General features: G+C 48.4%; 2 protein-coding genes across 3 annotated transcripts in view; both read left to right on the plus strand.

Annotated features, from left to right (window-relative positions):
- Positions 1–15,352, plus strand: part of CEP85 (centrosomal protein 85) — a 33,233-nt gene extending 17,881 nt beyond the window's left edge. Inside the window, exons 5-14 of one of the 2 annotated variants that reach the window (XM_021683585.2) lie at positions 304–437; positions 844–961; positions 2,367–2,552; positions 6,597–6,749; positions 6,976–7,127; positions 8,248–8,362; positions 9,266–9,316; positions 11,710–11,817; positions 12,975–13,200; positions 13,646–15,352. In XM_021683585.2, the coding sequence (XP_021539260.1) occupies positions 304–437; positions 844–961; positions 2,367–2,552; positions 6,597–6,749; positions 6,976–7,127; positions 8,248–8,362; positions 9,266–9,316; positions 11,710–11,817; positions 12,975–13,200; positions 13,646–13,806 (1,404 nt within the window). In that variant the 3' untranslated portion in view covers positions 13,807–15,352. The remainder of the gene's footprint in view (positions 1–303; positions 438–843; positions 962–2,366; positions 2,553–6,596; positions 6,750–6,975; positions 7,128–8,247; positions 8,363–9,265; positions 9,317–11,709; positions 11,818–12,974; positions 13,201–13,645) is intronic. The other variant, XM_021683586.2, reaches the window with a different exon arrangement.
- A 1,160-nt stretch (positions 15,353–16,512) lies between these two features.
- SH3BGRL3 (SH3 domain binding glutamate rich protein like 3) lies at positions 16,513–18,052 on the plus strand. The gene is made up of 3 exons (XM_021683587.1): positions 16,513–16,688; positions 17,334–17,501; positions 17,631–18,052. Exons 1-3 carry the CDS (start codon positions 16,641–16,643, stop codon positions 17,694–17,696), a joined length of 282 nt encoding a protein of 93 aa, XP_021539262.1. The 5' UTR covers positions 16,513–16,640; the 3' UTR covers positions 17,697–18,052.
- The last annotated feature ends 116 nt before the right edge of the window (positions 18,053–18,168 follow it).

Below are 18,168 nucleotides of genomic sequence, written 5' to 3' on the forward strand. Positions count from 1 at the left end.
CTCCTTTCCTGGTTGGTGAGGACATCTTAGCTCCTGGTTTGCCTCTCTTGCCAGATAATGAAAGATAAGTGACCTTTTCTTAGAAACTAGAGCCTTTATGAGCAGGGAGTGTCCAGTTGGCAGAAATCTCCCTGGCAGGTTCTTTCCAGTCATGCATCAGAGCTAAAATTATTTCATAAACACTGGGCCTCCTCAGGCTGAGCCAAAGTGAGCCTTGACTAGAGACCCAGCTGGGTACTGCTCAGGTGTTTTCAGGTGCCTGTGGGTCAAGATCAAGTCCCTCTGGGCCTCCTTGTCTTCCAGCTTCAGAATGGAGCCATCTGCCACCATCCCGCTGCATTTGCTCCATCACTGCCCCCATTAGAACCAGCACAGTGGATCAGCATCTTAAACAGTAATGAACACCTTCTGAAGGAAAAGGAGCTCCTCATTGACAAGTAAGAGGTCCAGGGGTGCCCTAGGACCAATATCTGCTCTCCCAGCCCCCACTGAGGGCACCTAATGAGGTCTCTCCAAGGGTAGCACATCCCTCTCTGTTTGAATCCATGCCTTGCCTCATGGTAGAGCTAGGTTGATAAGCAACCTAGTCCTGTATCTGACTAATGGGACGGGCCAATTGTGTATCCTCTGCAGGGACTCTGGGAGTGCCTAAAGTGGACATCCAGTTCTTTGTAGCTGATCTTTCCTCATTTCCCCCAAGTCAGCTTTCTTATTTGCTCTTCCTCCTTCAGCAAAACAGTATTATCCAGATGCAAGGCCTTTGCTTTACATAGTATGAATTGTACTCATGTTGCAAGTGGGTTAGTGTCAGGACCCTGGACCTCATTCTACTGGCTTTTGCAGGCAGAGGAAACACATCTCTCAGCTGGAGCAGAAAGTACGGGAAAGTGAACTGCAAGTCCACAGTGCCCTTTTGGGCCGCCCTGCCCCCTTTGGGGATGTCTGCTTGCTGAGGCTGCAGGTAAGCATTGGCAGCCAGAATGACATTCTGGTTGTCATAACTCAGTGTCTTCCCTTTGCTTGGTACTGCTAGGTATCCAGGAGATAGAAAAAGGATCAAGTGATATAAGGTATTCTTGCCCTTAATGGGTAGCATCCTAATTATAATGCATCCCTTGTTCTGCCTTTGTGGGGGCAGAGAAGGCTCGGGGGTAGAATTAGGTATGCCTTGGTGTCGGGACATACTTGGGAGAAAATGAAGGCAGATCAAGGTACATAGTAAGGTTCTAGAGTTGGGTGATGTTCTGAGAAGTCTTTTTTTTTTTTTTTTAAGATTTTATTTATTTGAGAGAGAGAATGAGAGAGAGCACATGAGAGGGGGGAGGGTCAGAGGGAGAAGCAGACTCCCTGCTGAGCAGGGAGCCCAATGCAGGACTCAATCCTGGGACTCCAGGATCATGACCTGAGCTGAAGGCAGTCGCTTAACCAACTGAGCCACCCAGGAGCCCCTGAGAAGTCTTAATCTACCAGCCTTAGCCCAATGGAGGGAGAGGCAGAGGTAATGGGATTTAGAGCCATGCTCATTTTTTTATTTTTCCATGTCTAGGAGCAACTAAAAGAAGCCATGTTTTCACTGAGGGCAGTGGCTCCTAAAAAAGCCTGCTCTGTTCACTTCTTCTGCAATATGGGCTTTTGAGTGATGGGTATTAGACAGATTATAGTACTGGCTTTGCCACCTAGTGGGCCTGTTAAGACAGTGTTCTATCTTATAGAATCAGAATGTTAGAGTGAGAAAGGCCCTTACATAAAATCTAGTTCAGTCCTCTAATTTACTGGTGAAAAAATTGAGGCCCAAGAAGGAGGAAGAACTTTTGCCCAAGATCATAGAGAGAATGAGTAGAGGAGAAAATTTGAGTGTGCTTCAGAATCACCTGAAGGGCTTGTTAAAACACAGATTATTGAGCCCCATCCTCAGAGTTTTCTGATTTAGTGTACTGGGAGTTGGGCTCAAGAATTTTTCTTTCTTTCTTTCTTTTTTTTTTTTTTTTTTAAGATTTTATTTATTTATTTGACAGAGAGACAGCGAGAGAGGGAACACAAGCAGGGGGAGTGGGAGAGGGAAAAGCAGGCTTCCCCGTGGAGCAGGGAGCCCGCTGCGGGGCTCGATCCCAGGACCCTGGGATCATGACCTGAGCTGAAGGCAGACGCTTAACGACTGAGCCACCCAGGCGCCCCAAGAATTTTTATTTCTGACAAATCCCCAGGTGATGCTGAAGATGTTAGTCCTAGGACCATGCTGTGAGAAGCACTGCTTGAAGAAATTCTTAGAGAAGGATGATATTTGACCACAAAGTAGACCGAGGATAACTAAAGTACATGGGGCCATAAGGGTGAGGAACGGTTATGTATTGAGAATCTTTATGCAGGAATTGCAGCGAGAGAACACTTTCTTACGTGCGCAGTTTGCACAGAAGACAGAAGCCCTGAGCAAAGAAAAGATCGAGCTTGAAAAGAAACTCTCTGCTTCAGAAGTTGAAATCCAGCTCATCAGAGAATCACTCAAAGTGGCGTTGCAGAAGCAGTCAGAGGAGGGGAAGAAACAGGAAGAAAGGGTGAGCTAAGGAGTTGGTAGCTTTCTAATTCACAAAGGAGTTGGCAGTCAGCCTTCTCCTGCCGAACCCTGAGCTGTTTCTGGCCCCCGTTCTTGGAACTAGGCGGAACCAATTGGGTGAGATCCTACATTGACTTCTCATGCAGGACTGGTCTGCTAGAAATGGCACCCCTCCTTTTGCTTCATCTCCACAAAACTGCCACAGACAGAACATCCCTCACTGCCCCAGGTTGTGATGGGCTTCCAACTGACCTGGTAGAAAACCAGCCTGGGCAGTCATACAGGATGGTACTGTTGCAAGATGTTTAAACATCTATGGTAAATTTACATCATTCAGCCTAGTTTTTCCTTATTCTACCTAAAAATTAGAAAAGAATTCTGTGTGTGCAGCCAGTTTGGGAATTTTTACATTTTTACCTTAGAATTGCCTTAGGGTAAGATTGGTCATCGTAGAAGGAGCTGATTTAAAATCTTTTGCTTCTGTTTCACAGCTTGCTCTAATGCAGATGTTCTTGGGGGACCAGTTAGTAATGTTTAGTTCTGGACCACTTGCATCAAAATCAACCAGAGCAGTGCTTCTTAAACTTTAATGTGCTTAAGAATCACTGGGTCATCTTGTTTAAAATTCAGATCCAGGGGCACCTGGCTGGCTCAGTCTCGGTGGAGCGTGTGACTCTTGATCTCGGGGTTGTGAGTTTGAGCCCCACGTTTGGTGTAGAGATTACTTAACATCTTTTCTTTTTTTCTTAAGTAAAATAAAACACAGATCCAGATTTAATACTTCTGGGGTGGGATGTGCCCGAAATCCTGCATTTTTAACAATCTCCCAGGTGACATTGGTGGCATAGGATAGCAAGGACTTAGAGGCTTGTTTAAAAAGAAACTTTCAGTCAAAATACATGTATCTCAGTTATATAATCAAATACCAATATGTTTATAATAAAACTTAGTAGCTCTGTACCCAACTCCACTCCACAGAGATTTCCGTCTTTAACTCTTTTTCTCCTGACATACACCTTTATATTTCTGAGTAGTATTCTTGAGGTTTTTGCTGTTTTTGTTTTATGGGTGCAGTATCTTCTCTCTCTGATGATACTGATTTTATCTTTTGGGATGTCTACATCTACTTACAGTGTTGTTTCCTTTTTTTTTTTTTCCAGAACGTTTTGTTTTTTTTTTTTTTTTTTAAAGATTTTATTTATTTATTTGACAGAGAGAGAGAGCGAGAGCAGGAACACAAGCAGGGGGAGTGGGAGAGCGAGAAGCAGGCTTCCTGCCGAGCAGGGAGCCCGATGTGGGACTCGATCCCAGAACCCTGAGATCATGACCTGAGCCGAAGGCAGACGCTTAACGACTGAGCCACCCAGGCGCCCCCAGAACGTTTTGTTTTGTTTCGGTGTCTTTCACGTCAGAGGCTTGGTGATCCTTGAATGAATGGGCACTCATGTTTAAGAATGAAGTATTTAAAAGCTGGATAGAAGCTCTAGGTTCATGGTAATTTCCTGGTGGACTGCATTATAGGATAGTCAGATTTAGACTGCCTTCTCACTTGGGAGCCCTCAAATATTAGTATCTGAATGTCTTATCTCACTCTCTCCAGAAAAAGAATCAATCTTCAGCCTGCTGCTTAGTTGGGAGGCTGAGGACAAGAATGCTTTTGGCCTTTAGGACCTCAATATTGAGAAAGAGATTAGGCTTAGAGTCCCACAGTTCTATAAATAGATTTTTACTTATACTTACTTTCAACCCAGTGCTGCACTCTCTCTGCTGTGACTGATATCCCTGAGTTTGGAATCTCCCTCATCTGATTTCTCCAGAGAATAAATTTCCTCCAGTCTCCTGTTAGGGAAATCTAGGGTAAAAATGGTATCCAGCTAACCTGTATATAGACTTCCAGTGAGTGCCCTATTTTCAGATCTGTGGCTGATACCTGCCTCACACGTACCTGGTACTTCAATTACAGAGGTACTTGTGCGGTGTGAAGGGCACATTGTTTTCCAAGTTGTCTGTAACTCCCACTGCAGGTTATAACTCTTCTCTAAGTAATTTATCTCCCATCTACTTTCATCTTCTGTAAATACATTGAAATCTCATACACTTTTGTCTCCTCCTCTATTAACTTTTTAAAATTAGTACTTTATATCCTTTCTGTCATTTTAGAAATGCTTTGGAAGGGAGAAGAGATAAACATCTGTGAGTAATCCACCATTTTTTTAATTCAAAGATTTCCCCAATAAGAGACTGGAGATTTATTCTCTGGAGAAATCAGATGAGGGAGATTCCAGACTCAGAGATATCAGCATTTTCAGTAAGCTTCCCAGCTGAGTCTGAGGCACATTAAAATGTGAGAATCACTGCTTTAGAGCTTGAAAGGGTACAGGTTATACCAGGAGTAAAGCCTTTGGCTGGTTTTCAGGTATCCACCCTAAGTACTTTCTTATCTTTGGATTAAATTAGGTCTGTGTTTCCTTTTGACATCAGTAGATCTGCCTTTGTCTCTGCTTTCTCTTGCTTCCTTCAGCATCCTTTTTTCATAAGCCAAAGAAAAAACCGTAATAGTGAAGAAAAAGTCTCCATTCAGCAAATCTTGGTTGGTGCCCACTCTGTGCCAAGCATCGTGCTTGGCACATCATACTGGGGCTATGATAATGAGTAAAATGGACACAGCTCCTTCTCTCAAGAAGTTTAGAGTCTCATTAACCCTTCCAGGTGATTGCTTAACTTTAAATCATGTGTGGTGTTTAGGGAAGAATGCATTATTTATCTCACCGGGACAGACCAGACCACTATGAATAACAAAGACACTATCATTATTTGGGAAATTCTAAGAGTTTAGAAGTTTTCTCCCAGACCAGGAACCCAGGACAAAAACCAGACAAATTCTTTTTAACAGGCATACCTTGTCTTATTGTGCTTCACTTTATTGTGTTTCTCAGATACTGCATTTTTTACAGATTGAAGGTTTTTGGCAGCCCTGCCTCAAACAAGTCTGTTGGTGGCATTTTTCCAACAGCATTTGCTCACTTCATATCTCTGTGTCATATTTTGGTGATTTTTGCAATATTTCAAACTTTTTGATTATTATTATTATGTCTGTTATAGTGATCTGTGATTAGTGATTAAGACTTACTGAAAGCTCAGATGATGATTAGTATGTTTCAGCTAAAGTTTTTTTTTTTCAGATTTATTTATTTTTTAGAGAGAGTCGGGGAGAGGGGGAGGGGAGAAGGAGAGAGTCTTAAGCAGACTCCATGTTGAGTGTGGAGCCCAATTCGGGGCTCAATCTCATGGCCCTGAGATCATAACCTGAGCCTAAGAGTTGGATGCTTAGCCAACTATGCCACCCAGGCACCCCAGCGATAAAATATTTTTTAAATTAAGACATGTACATTGTTGGGACTGCCTGGGTGGCTCAGTCAGTTAAGTGCCTGCCTTCAGCTCGGGTCATGATCCCAGGGTCCTGGGATTGAGTCCCGCATTGGGCTCCTTGCTCTGTAGGGAGCCTACTTCTCCCTCTGCCTGCTCTGCCTGCCGCTCCCCCTGCTTGTGCTCTCTCTCGCTGACAAATAAATAAAATCTTAAAAAAAAAAAAAAAGACATGTACATTGTTTTTAAATATAATGCTATCACACATTTCATAGACTACAGTATAGTGTAAACATAACTTTTACATGCACTGGGACACCAGAAAATTCATTTGACCTGCTTTATTGTGATAACTCGCTTTATTGCAGTGGTCTGGAACCAAACCTGCAGTGTCGCCCAGGTATGCCTGTATATAGAAGTGCTACCAGTTTTTAAAAACTGCCCAAGGAGCCCTTCTTCCCTACCCTTGATTGGAAAATTCAGGTGTGTTAACTCTGCAGTTTATGCCCTAATCTTAAATGGCAAAATTTGATCACCTCCCTACCTTCATTGCAATAGAACAACATTTACAGCCCTAAGGGCAGAGACAACAATGGTCACTTCAGAAAAAATGTGGAGTCCTAGAGGAGTGGTCCTAGAGGAGTCAGTGGAGACAGATTCTTGACACTTCTTTCCCTAGGTAAAGGGTCGTGATAAGCATATCAATAATTTGAAAAAGAAATGTCAGAAGGAATCAGAACAGAACCGGGAGAAGCAGCAGCGTATTGAGACCTTGGAGCGCTACTTGGCTGACCTGCCCACCCTGGAAGACCATCAGAAGCAGAGCCAGCAGGTAGCAGCAATGTCTGGGTGTACCTGGGGCAAGCAAGAGAGTAGCCAAGCAGGGGCACTTTCTCAGTCTCTGCTATAAGCAGTTACACTGTGGTTTCCCGAAAGGAAAAACCCAAAGGAGTCATGTCCAGACTCACATCTGTCAACTTTGCAACTGGACTGCAAAGTTTTTGAGATACTCAGTCTTCCTTGGCTTGTTGACCTAAGCATGGGATCCTGTCTCTCAGCTTAAGGATTCTGAGTTGAAGAGTACAGAGCTGCAGGAGAGAGTGACTGAGCTGGAGAGTTTGCTGGAGGAGACCCAGGCAGCCTGCAGAGAGAAGGAAGTTCAACTGGAAAGCCTGAGACAGAAAGGAGCAGAATTCTCCACTAGACATAGGTAAATATCTCAGTGTGATTGAGGAAAGGAGTAGAGAGCTAAGTGTGCTCCACTCACTACCTGTGTGACTTTGGGCAAATCACTTTACTTTTTTGAGCTTCGTTTCTTTGGGATGTGAGTAATAGGAAAGCTGCTTATGGGTAAGGAATAGGTCTTTGAGATGGGGAGTGGAGGGTGTAGTGTTGCAGTGGGGGCTTGTTATTGTATCCTTTGGAAGGTCCAACTCAGTGCCTGGCATGATAATACTGGATAATAATCTCTGAGTATGTATGTGTTGAATGAAGGGAGCCACTTTATAAACTGGGAAATTAGTTATCTGTATATTTGCAAAAGCATATCCTGGTGTTAGGGACTGGGGAGGAAGGGGGTTATCTACATTTTGAACCTTGTAAGCTGAAGGCTACCAGGAACATCTGTTTCTCTTCAGCCCTAGGAATTGTTCTGTCAATGGTCACAACAGGTTCTAAGAACAAAGCAGGATGCCATAATGTACTCTCAGAGTGTCTTGAGAACCTCTTCCATATTAATTGCAGTTTCTGAAAATGTGATGACTGTGTTTCAACAGCCTCTTGAACCAAATCCAGTTTCTAATGGGATGGATTGGATTTCTCATCCCATATTCAACCACAGTGACCCTCTTGTTTATCTCAGCAGATGAACCATGATGAAAGTGATTGTAGGGATCCATTGGAGGAGACCAGTGGTTGGAGTCAGAAGAGAGGTTGGAGTCAAAGTTGACTCTGCCCCAGACTTTGTGTGCCAGGAAAAAAGTTTTTTTTTGTATTTTCTAATATTTCTGCAGTATACATGTATGACTTTTCTAATCTGAATACCTGTGATGAATGTTTATTTTTAAATATCAAAACAAATATAAAAGAGCTTTGGGCAGGTAGAAAATTGGTGGCACATTAGATAGATGCTGGCCTCTAGGGAAGGGAACTAACACTAGGCAGCCTGTGTGTGGCACACCCTATGTTACAAAAGACCTAACATTATCCCCAGCTACGGCTTGGAAGCGCCTGAAGTGTCTTACCCCCAAATATACAGTAAATACTAGAATCAGGAGTCAAAGCCACATCTGTCTGACTTCAAAATTCTTGAAGAGGCCGCTGTTTTTCAGCCTGCAAGATAAGCAGTGTGTGGAGGAGGCCAGTGGAGAAGATCCAGCCCAACAGGGAGAAGGTCCAAAAGTGGAAATGGAGTCCTGGCAGAAAGAATGTGATTCCCTCCGAAAGGTGACTGAGAGTGTCCAGGCTGTAATAGAGGGCAGGCTGAGAGGAAAGAAAAGATTGTGTACTGAGAAGGAACCATGAATTTCTGGCCCTAGGCCACCTAAGATCTGTTACCCAGAGCTTTCCTCCCTTTTCTGAGAAGTCACCCCTGCATAATGTTTGCATTTTAGATATTTATCCTTATGACAGGCAAGCAGAGTTAGGGGAGGATATGCTTCTGAACATCCAAACTAGATGCTCCAAAATGGTGCACTGAAGCTTGGTGCACTTCATTCATGGCTTAGGCCCCATACAGACCTCTTATATTGGGCAGAGTTCTAACCAGTGGGGTGGCCCTAATTCAGTAGAGAGGAAAGTCTCCAAACCTGTTGGTGAGACTGAGGGCAAGTCAGCAAAACAGAAGACCCAGAAATGGTTCAGAGAATACCTGAGGTCTCAAAGGACAGGAAACTGGGCCTGTTCAGTTTCTCTCCTTAGACAGTCAGTGTGACCAAACTATAAATCATAGCATCTACCACAGCCCTGGGTAGGATAGACTTCATTAAATTGAATTTTTAGTCATGCCCTTTACTAAACCAAAATGTAAACTGGTTATGTATAAAGTTTATTCCACTGGCCCACAGTCATCAGGGTGGGTTCCCCCAGTAGTGGTCATAGGTCCACACTACATTCCTGTTTAAACCTCTTTGTGAGTTGAATACAGAAGTGTGAAGCTAGTTAGCTAGGATAGGGAGTCTGGATTATATTTCTGTACGTAGAGCTAATTGTTTTCACCCTGGTTTCACTGTTGATTGGCTATAGCCAGTGGGTCTAATAGCCAGACCACAGATCCTTGTGTAGCTTCTTGCCCTCTGACCTCACTGTCAGCCTGTGCTTATAGGCTTCCTTGATAACTTTGCCTTTCAGGTTGTGGAGAAGCAACAGCAGAAGATGGATCAGCTGCGTTTACAAGTACAGGTGAGCTGGTGTCCTTGTGATACGGTAGGCAGGGCTTGATGGCATCTCTAGAATTCAGCCAACTCTATTCTGTGTCATACAGTTTGCCCGGTTGTTGGGAGTATAGCAAGAATGAGACCCAATCAATGCTTCTAGCCTACAATCTTGTTGGGAAGGGGTTTCAGCACAGTATTGTGAGAGCAACGTCCATGTTACTTTGGGGGAGCATAGAAGAGTCAGTGAGAGCAGTGGAGGTTAAGGAAGGGTTTCTGGAGATCATGAGCCTGGAAGGAGGAGGAAGAGTTAGCCAGGCAAAGAAGAGCTGGATAGGTTGCTTTTGGAATTCCAGATAGAAGGAATAGCACTGGTAGGAACATGGAGGCATGAAACAGCAGAGTTTGCACACAGAGCTGCAAGCAGTCTGATATTGTCGAAGTAAGGTGGTGTGTAGAAACTGGGCTAACTCCAACTAAGTTTGCTTTTATTCTTTTGATAGGTGATGGGAATCTACTATAAAGATTTATTTTGGAGAGAAAGCACTCGCAAGCAGGGGGAGGGGCAAGGGAGGGGGGAGAGAGAATCTCAAGCAGACTCCCCGCTGAGTGTAGAGCCTGATGTGGGGCTCAATCCCAGGACCCTGAGATCAATGCCCTGAGCTGAAATCAAGAGCCAGATGCTTAACTGACTGAGCTACCCAGGCGCCCCATGGGCATCTACTATAGAATTTAATTTGGGAGTGATGTGGTTAGATTTGCAACTCGGGCTTGAGTGTGGAAAGAAGAGTGGCATTTGGAGAGAGGCAAGGCTGGAGGCTGGTGGACTACTACAGAAATTCTGTGAGAGATGATGAAGGAACCTGGCATAAGGCAGCATAGCAAGGAAGAGATGTGAGGGAACAGATTTAAGTGAATTTTTGGAGGTAAAATTGAGAGGAATCAGTGACTGACAAGATGTAGGGAGTTAAAGAATAAGGAAAAATTAAAGACTCCTGGTTTCTATTTTGGGCCAGAGTGTGTGTGGCGGGGGGGGTGGGTTTCCTTAATTGGGTTCTCCAAGAAATCCTAAGCAAAACAGGTTCACTCAGGTTCTCTTTGGACTCCAAAAGAGTTTTCACACCAAAACAAGTGAAATGCACTCACTCTGAGAACAGCTCAAAGCTGCAGTTCTGCCTTTGCCATATCATGTGGGTCAGGCTGTGTCTGTCTAGTTCCCCTATTTCAAGTCCTGTAAGGATAGTCAAGCCTAGTGAGTGTTTATACCCATCTAAAATCCCAGATTCTTGGTAGAGTTTTTAATGGATCTCAGATACATTTCCTGGAACCCACAGGTTCCACAAAGGTTGAAAAAGCCCAACATTTAAGTGGTACATTTACCCATGATGAAACTCCTCAGGCAAATTAAAGTATCAGGTGCATTTGCTGGAATCGGGTAGATTCACAATGGTCACCTAGTGTATTTCATGGTGATGAGATGTTCTCTTTTGGAAGTTACATTTTTTATTAATACAAAATGGAAAATTCAGAAAATTTTTAAATACTTGATTCAAATAAGTTTCAAATTTGGGGGAAGGGATTAGAATGAATAGGATGAGAGGCAAAAAATAGCAAACATAAATACCTCCCTCTCCCTGACCATCCCTATACACACACACACACACACACTTTTTTTTCCTTCCCTCCCTCCTAACTAGATTAGGTGCCTGTAGGAGTGCTATCCTACCTTTTATCTCTGTCAGAAGCATTTAGTATACAGTGTTCTCAAGGGCTTTGGCTGTGAGCTCCTCAAAGACAGGTATTGTTCGGTATTGTCAGTATCCTCAGTGCGTGTCACAGTAAGTGCTCAATAAATACTGAACTCAACTGAGTGGACATTCCCTGCCCTGAAGAAAGTTAATGGAGGGGGGAGTCATGTGCACAGCCAACAAATGTATTCATGAACCATGACGGACGTGTGAGTAGCAGGGCGAGAGTACGATTAATAGGATCTGATTTGCGGATTGAGGAAGGCTCAGGTGGGCCTTGAAGGATTCCCGGGTGACAGGCAGAGCCGAAGAGTAGCATGGGCACAGGGGAAGGGGGGTACGCAACAGCACTGGAGCTGGGGCCTTTGGGAATGAGGACTGTTCAGTCATTTGGTGAGACTGGAGTGGAGGCTGTGTAGAAGATAAGAAGAGATATGGCTAGAAAAGTAGGTAAGGGCCAAACTGGCCTGAAATGCCCTGCCGAGAAGCTGGCCTCTAGTGGGTACATGGTCAGTGACTTATAGGAGCGTTTCAAAGGGAAGTAGCAGATCAGGGCTGTCCTAAGGTAATCTCTTAGCAGTGTGTGGTGGGGTGGGGCTTTACTATGTAGTCCAGGCCAAAGGTGATGCGGTCTGAACCAGATTTGCTACTCATGTGTAATCGTACCCTTCAGAGCCTAGAGCAAGAAGTGGCTCAGGAAGAAGGAACAAGCCAGGCCCTGAAAGAGGAGGCCCAGCGGAGGGAGACAGCTCTGCAGCAGCTGCGTACAGCCGTGAAGGAGGTGAGTGGCATTAGCTGGGCTTCTCGGTACTGCCTCCACAAACCTGATTGTTCTGTGAACCCTCCCCATCCCTACTGCCACAGGAGCCCTCATGTTTGAGAGATCCCTGCTGAGCTTTTTTGGCAGAAGAATGGGAAGGGACATTGCACCATCCTTTTTATTAAAGGTCCTAAGCCCATCTTAGAGTGGCCATAATTACCCAGGAATGCTTTTTGGATGTGAGAAGTCAGTCTCTCTCCCTTTGTCTTCTGTAGCCACAGGTTTGTGGGGCTGGGGAGGAAGGGTTCAAGAAGACTGAGAGCTTGGTGGTCCTCATGTAATAAACAGAGCAGTCAGCAAGGGGTGACCAAGTTCACTGACCTAGGAAGGAGTCTCTCAGAGCTGGGATTGTCACATGGCCCAGTGTGGGTGAAGGGCAGGGACTGGAGAAGCAAGTATTCAGTGTCTTTAAATCGGAATTGAGGTAGGAAGGGGAGAATGGGTTGAGCTGTTCAGGGAGAGGGAAGGGAGGGAAGGAGACACAGACATACCTGAGTAGCCGGTCTTTGTAGGAGAAGCCTGACACTACTGAGGTGAAAGTGTGAAAAGACAGGCAGGACACATTCTAGCACTGTGTTCTCCAGGTTCCTAGTTCTCCAGCCCCCCACCCAGTGGCCGGCCGCTAGCTGTATTGTGCACTGTCTTTCTTGCCCCCTTTATTCCTCTGACACACACTGATGAGGCTGGCTCGTGGCCACTTTTGTCAGGGTGGCAGGGAGAGATTGAAACCAGTGTCTCCTCAGATTTCACAGTTCACGTTAAGCCTTCTCTAATAGCCTGGTTAACAGAGTTGGCCAAGGGACTGGCTTCAGATAGAGTTCCGAGGGGCGGGAGTATTATCTCTGGTTCCTGAACAGAAACCTGCAGGCTGATGACTCAGAGTCTGCTGGGGAGTGGTTTCCTCTCCAGTGCTGGAACCCTACGGGCCCCATCTACCTGCAGGAGAATTTAGGCCCAATATTGAGAGTCGGGGGAGTACTAAGCCTGGTGGTAGGGGTTGCGGCGGGGGCGGGGGGGGGCGTGATATCACCTATGACTCATATATAACCACACACAGGTACAGATATTCTGCCCTTCCCTGGGCCTGGGTTAATGTGTTTGCCCATCTGTCTGCTCAGCTTTCAGTGCAGAACCAGGACCTGATTGAGAAGAATCTGACACTCCAGGAACACCTGCGCCAGGCCCAACCAGGGTCCCCATCTTCACCAGACACAGCCCAGCTGGCATTTGAGCTGCACCAGGAGTTGGCCAGTTGCCTTCAAGATCTGCAGGCTGTCTGTAGTATCGTGACCCAGAGGGCCCAGGGCCATGACCCCAATCTCTCCCTGCTCCTGGGCATTCACCGTGAGTTCTCAGGCCAGTCTGGGACCCAGGAGAGAGTGGTTCTCGTTCTCTTGTCACCCCACCCAGCTTTCCCATCCTTACTTGTGTGAACAAGGCTTTGTAGGCCTGGTCACTGCCCCCCTGGGAGTTTATGTGTTTAGCAAAGTAGACAGTAAATCTGCTTTGGAAACAGGCATCCTTATGGGTACCTGAATGCAGGACGAACAGAAAATGGTCCTGAGGCAGCAAGTTTTCAGCTCAGGTCTTGATCTCAGTCAGGGTCGTGCATTCAAGCTCTGCATTGGGCTCCGTGCTGGGCACGTAGCCTACTTAAAACAAACAAAGCAACGTGCTATGTCCCCAGATCATGGGCCTTAAAGAGCTTACTTATCCATCCTGCCCCCTCCACATGAAAGCATCTCCTAACTGACTCACTAACATTTTCTCAAAATGCTCTCCTACTCAGCTGCACAGCACCCGGGGACTCAGCTGGATTTGCAGAAGCCGGATGTGATCAAGAGGAAACTAGAAGAGGTTCAACAGCTGCGCCGTGACATCGAGGACTTAAGGACCACCATGTCAGACAGATATGCCCAGGATATGGGAGAAAACTGTGTCACACAGTGAGGAATGCTGGGGGTGGCACACGCTCTGTTCCCCCAGGGAAGATCTGCTCTGCTGAACGCCCAGTCTGGCAGGTCCTGCCCTGACAATCTCTTGCCTCCTGTCTGCTGCTATTCCCAGAGAGAAGGGGTGGAAGGGGTTAAGAACCTGCATCTGGGGCCAAGGGCTGATTAAGGAACTGTGCCTGCCCTGTCCCACATTGGCTTTGCCTTGTTGGATTGCATTTGTCCTGTCATCCTGATTTACCCTTTGAGGGTGAGTTACTAATTAACTTCTGCAGGTTGACTGATAAGTCCTCACAGACCTTTCCAGCCCCAGGGTGATGTCAGAGGTAAACAGGCTGCTCAATTCCCTTTTCCATCCTCTTTGTTGGATCCACATTCATTCCCACTCCATACCTTGGTCCTGCTGATGCCCAGAGTTCAGTAGAAGGCCCGGAAAGGCTGAGTACCAGACACGATGGCCATGTGAGAATTCTCAGGCCAAGAGGCCAGCCTGCCTGGGATCTGAGCTGGCTTTCTTGGGTATTCTTAGGCCTGGTCCCACTGCTGCTTCCTCAGGGCTCTTGTTCTCACAGACGCCTCAGGGTGATCTGTTTATTAGCAAAGTACCCACTAGAATTGGCCTAAGGATTATATCCAAGCCTGCCCCATCTGTGCTGTCATGCCATTTTACAGGATGGCCCACTCTCCAGCTGCCCTGTCCCTCGGGGCCCTGGCCACATGATTAGCACAGCTCCCTTCTCTTTTCTTCTCAGGCCAGTCAGGTAGCCCCCTTGTAAACTTTTCTTTATGGTTCTGGATTTGGGCAGGATTTTCCCCGAGAATACCACAGGGCAACTGCCAGGCTGCTCACCACCTCCTCCTGGGGCTAAGGGATGGCATCCAGCCCTGACTTGTGCCTCTCTTTTGTTTGGGGGCAGGTCCTTTCCCTTTCTTGCTCTGGGGCTTTTTGAGAGTTCAGAGTACCCAGTATAGTTTGGCTCTAAGGTATAGCTTTCCTTATTTGCTGGGTTTTGTTTGGGGCCTTTGGACCCTATGCTTTCTGGTTTCTCTTGCCTCCTCTTTTAGGGAGCATCTCAAACACAATTGTTTGTATCTGGTTGTTGGGCTGGCCCCAGGCCTCCGCTAGATCTGGAGCGAGGCCAAGCCAGGGCCTTGTAAGGGTATGCAGGAGCACTGAGCAGTTCAGGAGTCAGCCACTATGAGTTTGTTGGTAAGTTTTGAGCCGTCAGAGAAGTATCCTGAACCTCACTCTTGGGTCTGAATGAGACTAAGTGTTTTTACAATTTTGTGTCTTTTTGAGTGATGTATCCCTTCCATTCAGAACAGCCCCACCCAGCCATCCCCTCAGCCTCTGGGCTCCTTCCTGCCTCCTAAAAGCAGAGCTGCCTGGTTGGTCTCCACCCTGTGTTGGGAGCCCAGCCACCATGCTCATGGGTATTTTTCCTCAAAGTTTATAAGCAGTTATTTGTATGAATCCTTGTTATGTCAACTGGTTTGTATTGCCTATTTTGATTACAAAATAAAATAGTTAACAAACTCCTCAGTTTTCCATCACCATCATCACCATCCCTTACTCCACCCCTCATTTTGGCTTGTTGGAGCCAAAGCCTGGGTGTTTAGCCAAGTTCCCCAGATGGCAGCAAGGAGGGACCTTTGGCAGGTCCAGCCTCACGTCTGTATTTCTACCACTTCCGCTCCTCTGTTCTCTGTGGGGACAAATACCTCTTCCCATACCACTTTCTATTGGGTGAAGCGGCCCTGAGTCATTGAGCAAGTCTCATTGGAAAGAGTTTCAGTAATCCTCTGAGAGGAAGTAGCTGCTGCTAGGTTGCTGTGAGGAAGTGGCTTCTCAGGAGCCAAGCAGGGCACTGTTTGCCTTAGGGAGCTGGGGTTCTCTTCCTGGGCTGCTATTGGACCCTGGACCTGGGGAGGACTTGTGAGGGGAGTCATGTCCAACCCCAGATAGCCACGCCTCCAAATTTGGGCTGGTTGTTAGAGTCCACTCCCTCTGAACCCCCTAGATTTTTTCTGGGAGCAGGAGCAGCTTTAGAATGCCATCTGGGATTGAGGTTGAGCTAGGGCCACCCTAAGACCATCTGTGGATCTTTAACAAGGGTGGGCCAGGCTCTGCCTCCACCCTTCTAGAGCTAGCAGCCTCTTACCTTGGTCTCCATCTGGTGCCTTGAGGGTGTGGCCCTGTCTCTGGCCACCACCCTTCCTTGTCTCAACCTGCCTGAGTGGAGAGGAACTTCTGGGGAAATCCAGCAGGGGCTGTCCCTGCTTTGGTGTGCCAAGGGGTTAGCGAGGTGTGAGGGTCACCTGGGGGCTATAGGAAGGGGTCCCTTGGAGTGAGGTTCCCTAGCCAACGAACTGTAGGTTTCAAACAGCCCAAGCCTTCAAAGCTCTGAATCGTGGCACCAGGGGTGGGTAGCTGGGTGCAGCAAACCCCGGGGGGAGGCTGAGGAGGCGGCCTTTCCACACCGTCACCCCTGCTCTCCCTGGCCTTTGCGGCCACCCAGGCCCCTCCCCAGCCTCACACTGAGCCCCGGATCTGGGAAGGGCCGAAGGGGGCGGCCTCACGCGGCGCTGGGGTCCTCCGCGCGCCCGGCCTCTGAGGGGGGAGGGGCGGGGGCCAGCGGTGCGCAGGGCGGGGTCGCGCAGGCTCCGCCCCGGCCGCACGCCTGCCCGCGCCGCCCATTGGTCCCGCCGAGCGGTGACTCGCGGGCTGAGCAGGAAGGAAACCGCTCCCGAGCGCGGCGGCGGCGTCTCCAGGCCGTGCAGCTGCCGCTACAGCCGTCCGTCCGCCTGTCGGCTCACCAGTCCAGCCACAGCATGAGCGGCCTGCGCGTCTACAGCACGTCGGTCACCGGCTCCCGTGAAGTGAGTGCACGCCCGGGCCGCGCTGGGGTCGGGGGAGAGCGCGGGCGGCGGTGTCTGGGCGCTACGGCCCGGCGCCCGAGACCCACCCCCACCACCCCAAGGGCGGGGGCGGGGGAAGGGCCACGAGATGCGGGGCTCGGCCTCCCGGGTCGGGTCCCAAGGTGGGCTCCGAGGCTCAAACCCCTCCTTTGGGCATCCTGGATCCTTCGCAGCCCCAGCACAAGCTGCCCACGCCCATCCCGTCGCTCAGACACGCACTCTCTGCAACCCCACTACCACTCCGAGCCGGTCCTGATCGTGCCCTTCCTCCCCTCCACTTTGTGTGTAACTGGGCGGGGGTGGCCCCTTACCAGCCTCCACTCAAGCCTGCCCTGCCTTCCCCTCGCTGAGCTCCTGGTTCTCCCCCCACCCCCAAACTTTATCCCACTTCCCTTCTTCGTTCTGACTCCCCTCCGCATGGTGGTCCCTCTCATCCTGCACCACCGCAAGCCTGACTCATTCTCCTAACTCCCTAGTGGCCAGAACGCTGGCCCAGGGTGTGGAGGGGGACAAAAACCACTGGCCACAGTCCCTTTCTTTCTGCCCAGGGTTCCCCCATGGATCCTCCAGCCTGCTCACTAACCCCTGCCCGCCCTCTACCCCCAGATCAAGTCCCAGCAGAGCGAGGTGACCCGCATCCTGGATGGGAAGCGCATCCAGTACCAGCTAGTGGACATCTCCCAGGACAACGCCCTGCGGGATGAGATGCGAACCTTGGCGGGCAACCCCAAGGCCACCCCACCCCAGATTGTCAACGGGGACCAGTACTGTGGGGTATGGGCCCCGGGGGTTGGGAGTGGGGAAGTGTAGGAGGATTTCTCCTGAGTCAGAAGTCAGAGTCAGACCTGAGACAAAACACCAGCACTCAGGTGACTATCTCTCCCCTCCCCTCCCCTCCCCTAGGACTATGAGCTCTTCGTGGAGGCTGTGGAACAAAACACGCTGCAGGAGTTCCTGAAGCTGGCTTGAGCCCACTGGACTCCGCCACCACGTTCCCCCCAGCCACCGCCCGGCCAGGAAGGACCTTAGGACCAACTCCCTGTTATTCCTAACCTTCTGACCTTGGAATCGCTCACCCCGCAACCCAAGCCCCTTCTCCCCTCTCCTCTGTTCAAAGGCAACATTCCTTACCCACTAGTTTCAGAAATTGTCTTAAGCAACAGCCCAGGTGCGGGCTGTCCTCAGCCAGGCCCTGAGGCTGCCACCCTGCCTGGCACTGGCTGATGGGTGCCTTTGTTGGTTCCATTAGCCAGGGCTCTGCCAAAGGCCCCGCATTCCCTGTCCTGGGAGCACCCTAGAGACAATTAAATGTCCCATTCCATTGATGCCGTGTCTGTTTGATATGACCTGGGCTTGGGCCCTTGCTTGTGCTGAGGCTCTGCTCCTGTGGGCAGGTCGGTTGAGCGGTCTTTGGCGTGGCAACTGTGTGTGTGATTGTGTA

This window comes from Neomonachus schauinslandi, chromosome 4 (genome assembly GCF_002201575.2).
Source record: "Neomonachus schauinslandi chromosome 4, ASM220157v2, whole genome shotgun sequence".
In the NCBI taxonomy this organism is placed as follows: domain Eukaryota; kingdom Metazoa; phylum Chordata; class Mammalia; order Carnivora; family Phocidae; genus Neomonachus; species Neomonachus schauinslandi.

Excerpts from the sequence above, each read along its gene's own strand:
- SH3BGRL3 (XM_021683587.1), top strand. The coding sequence starts at position 16,641 with ATGAGCGGCCTGCGCGTCTACAGCACGTCGGTCACCGGCTCCCGTGAA. Across the intron at positions 16,689-17,333 it reads CGGTCACCGGCTCCCGTGAA|ATCAAGTCCCAGCAGAGCGA; the intron begins GTGAGTGCACGC and ends CTCTACCCCCAG. Across the intron at positions 17,502-17,630 it reads ACGGGGACCAGTACTGTGGG|GACTATGAGCTCTTCGTGGA; the intron begins GTATGGGCCCCG and ends CCCCTCCCCTAG.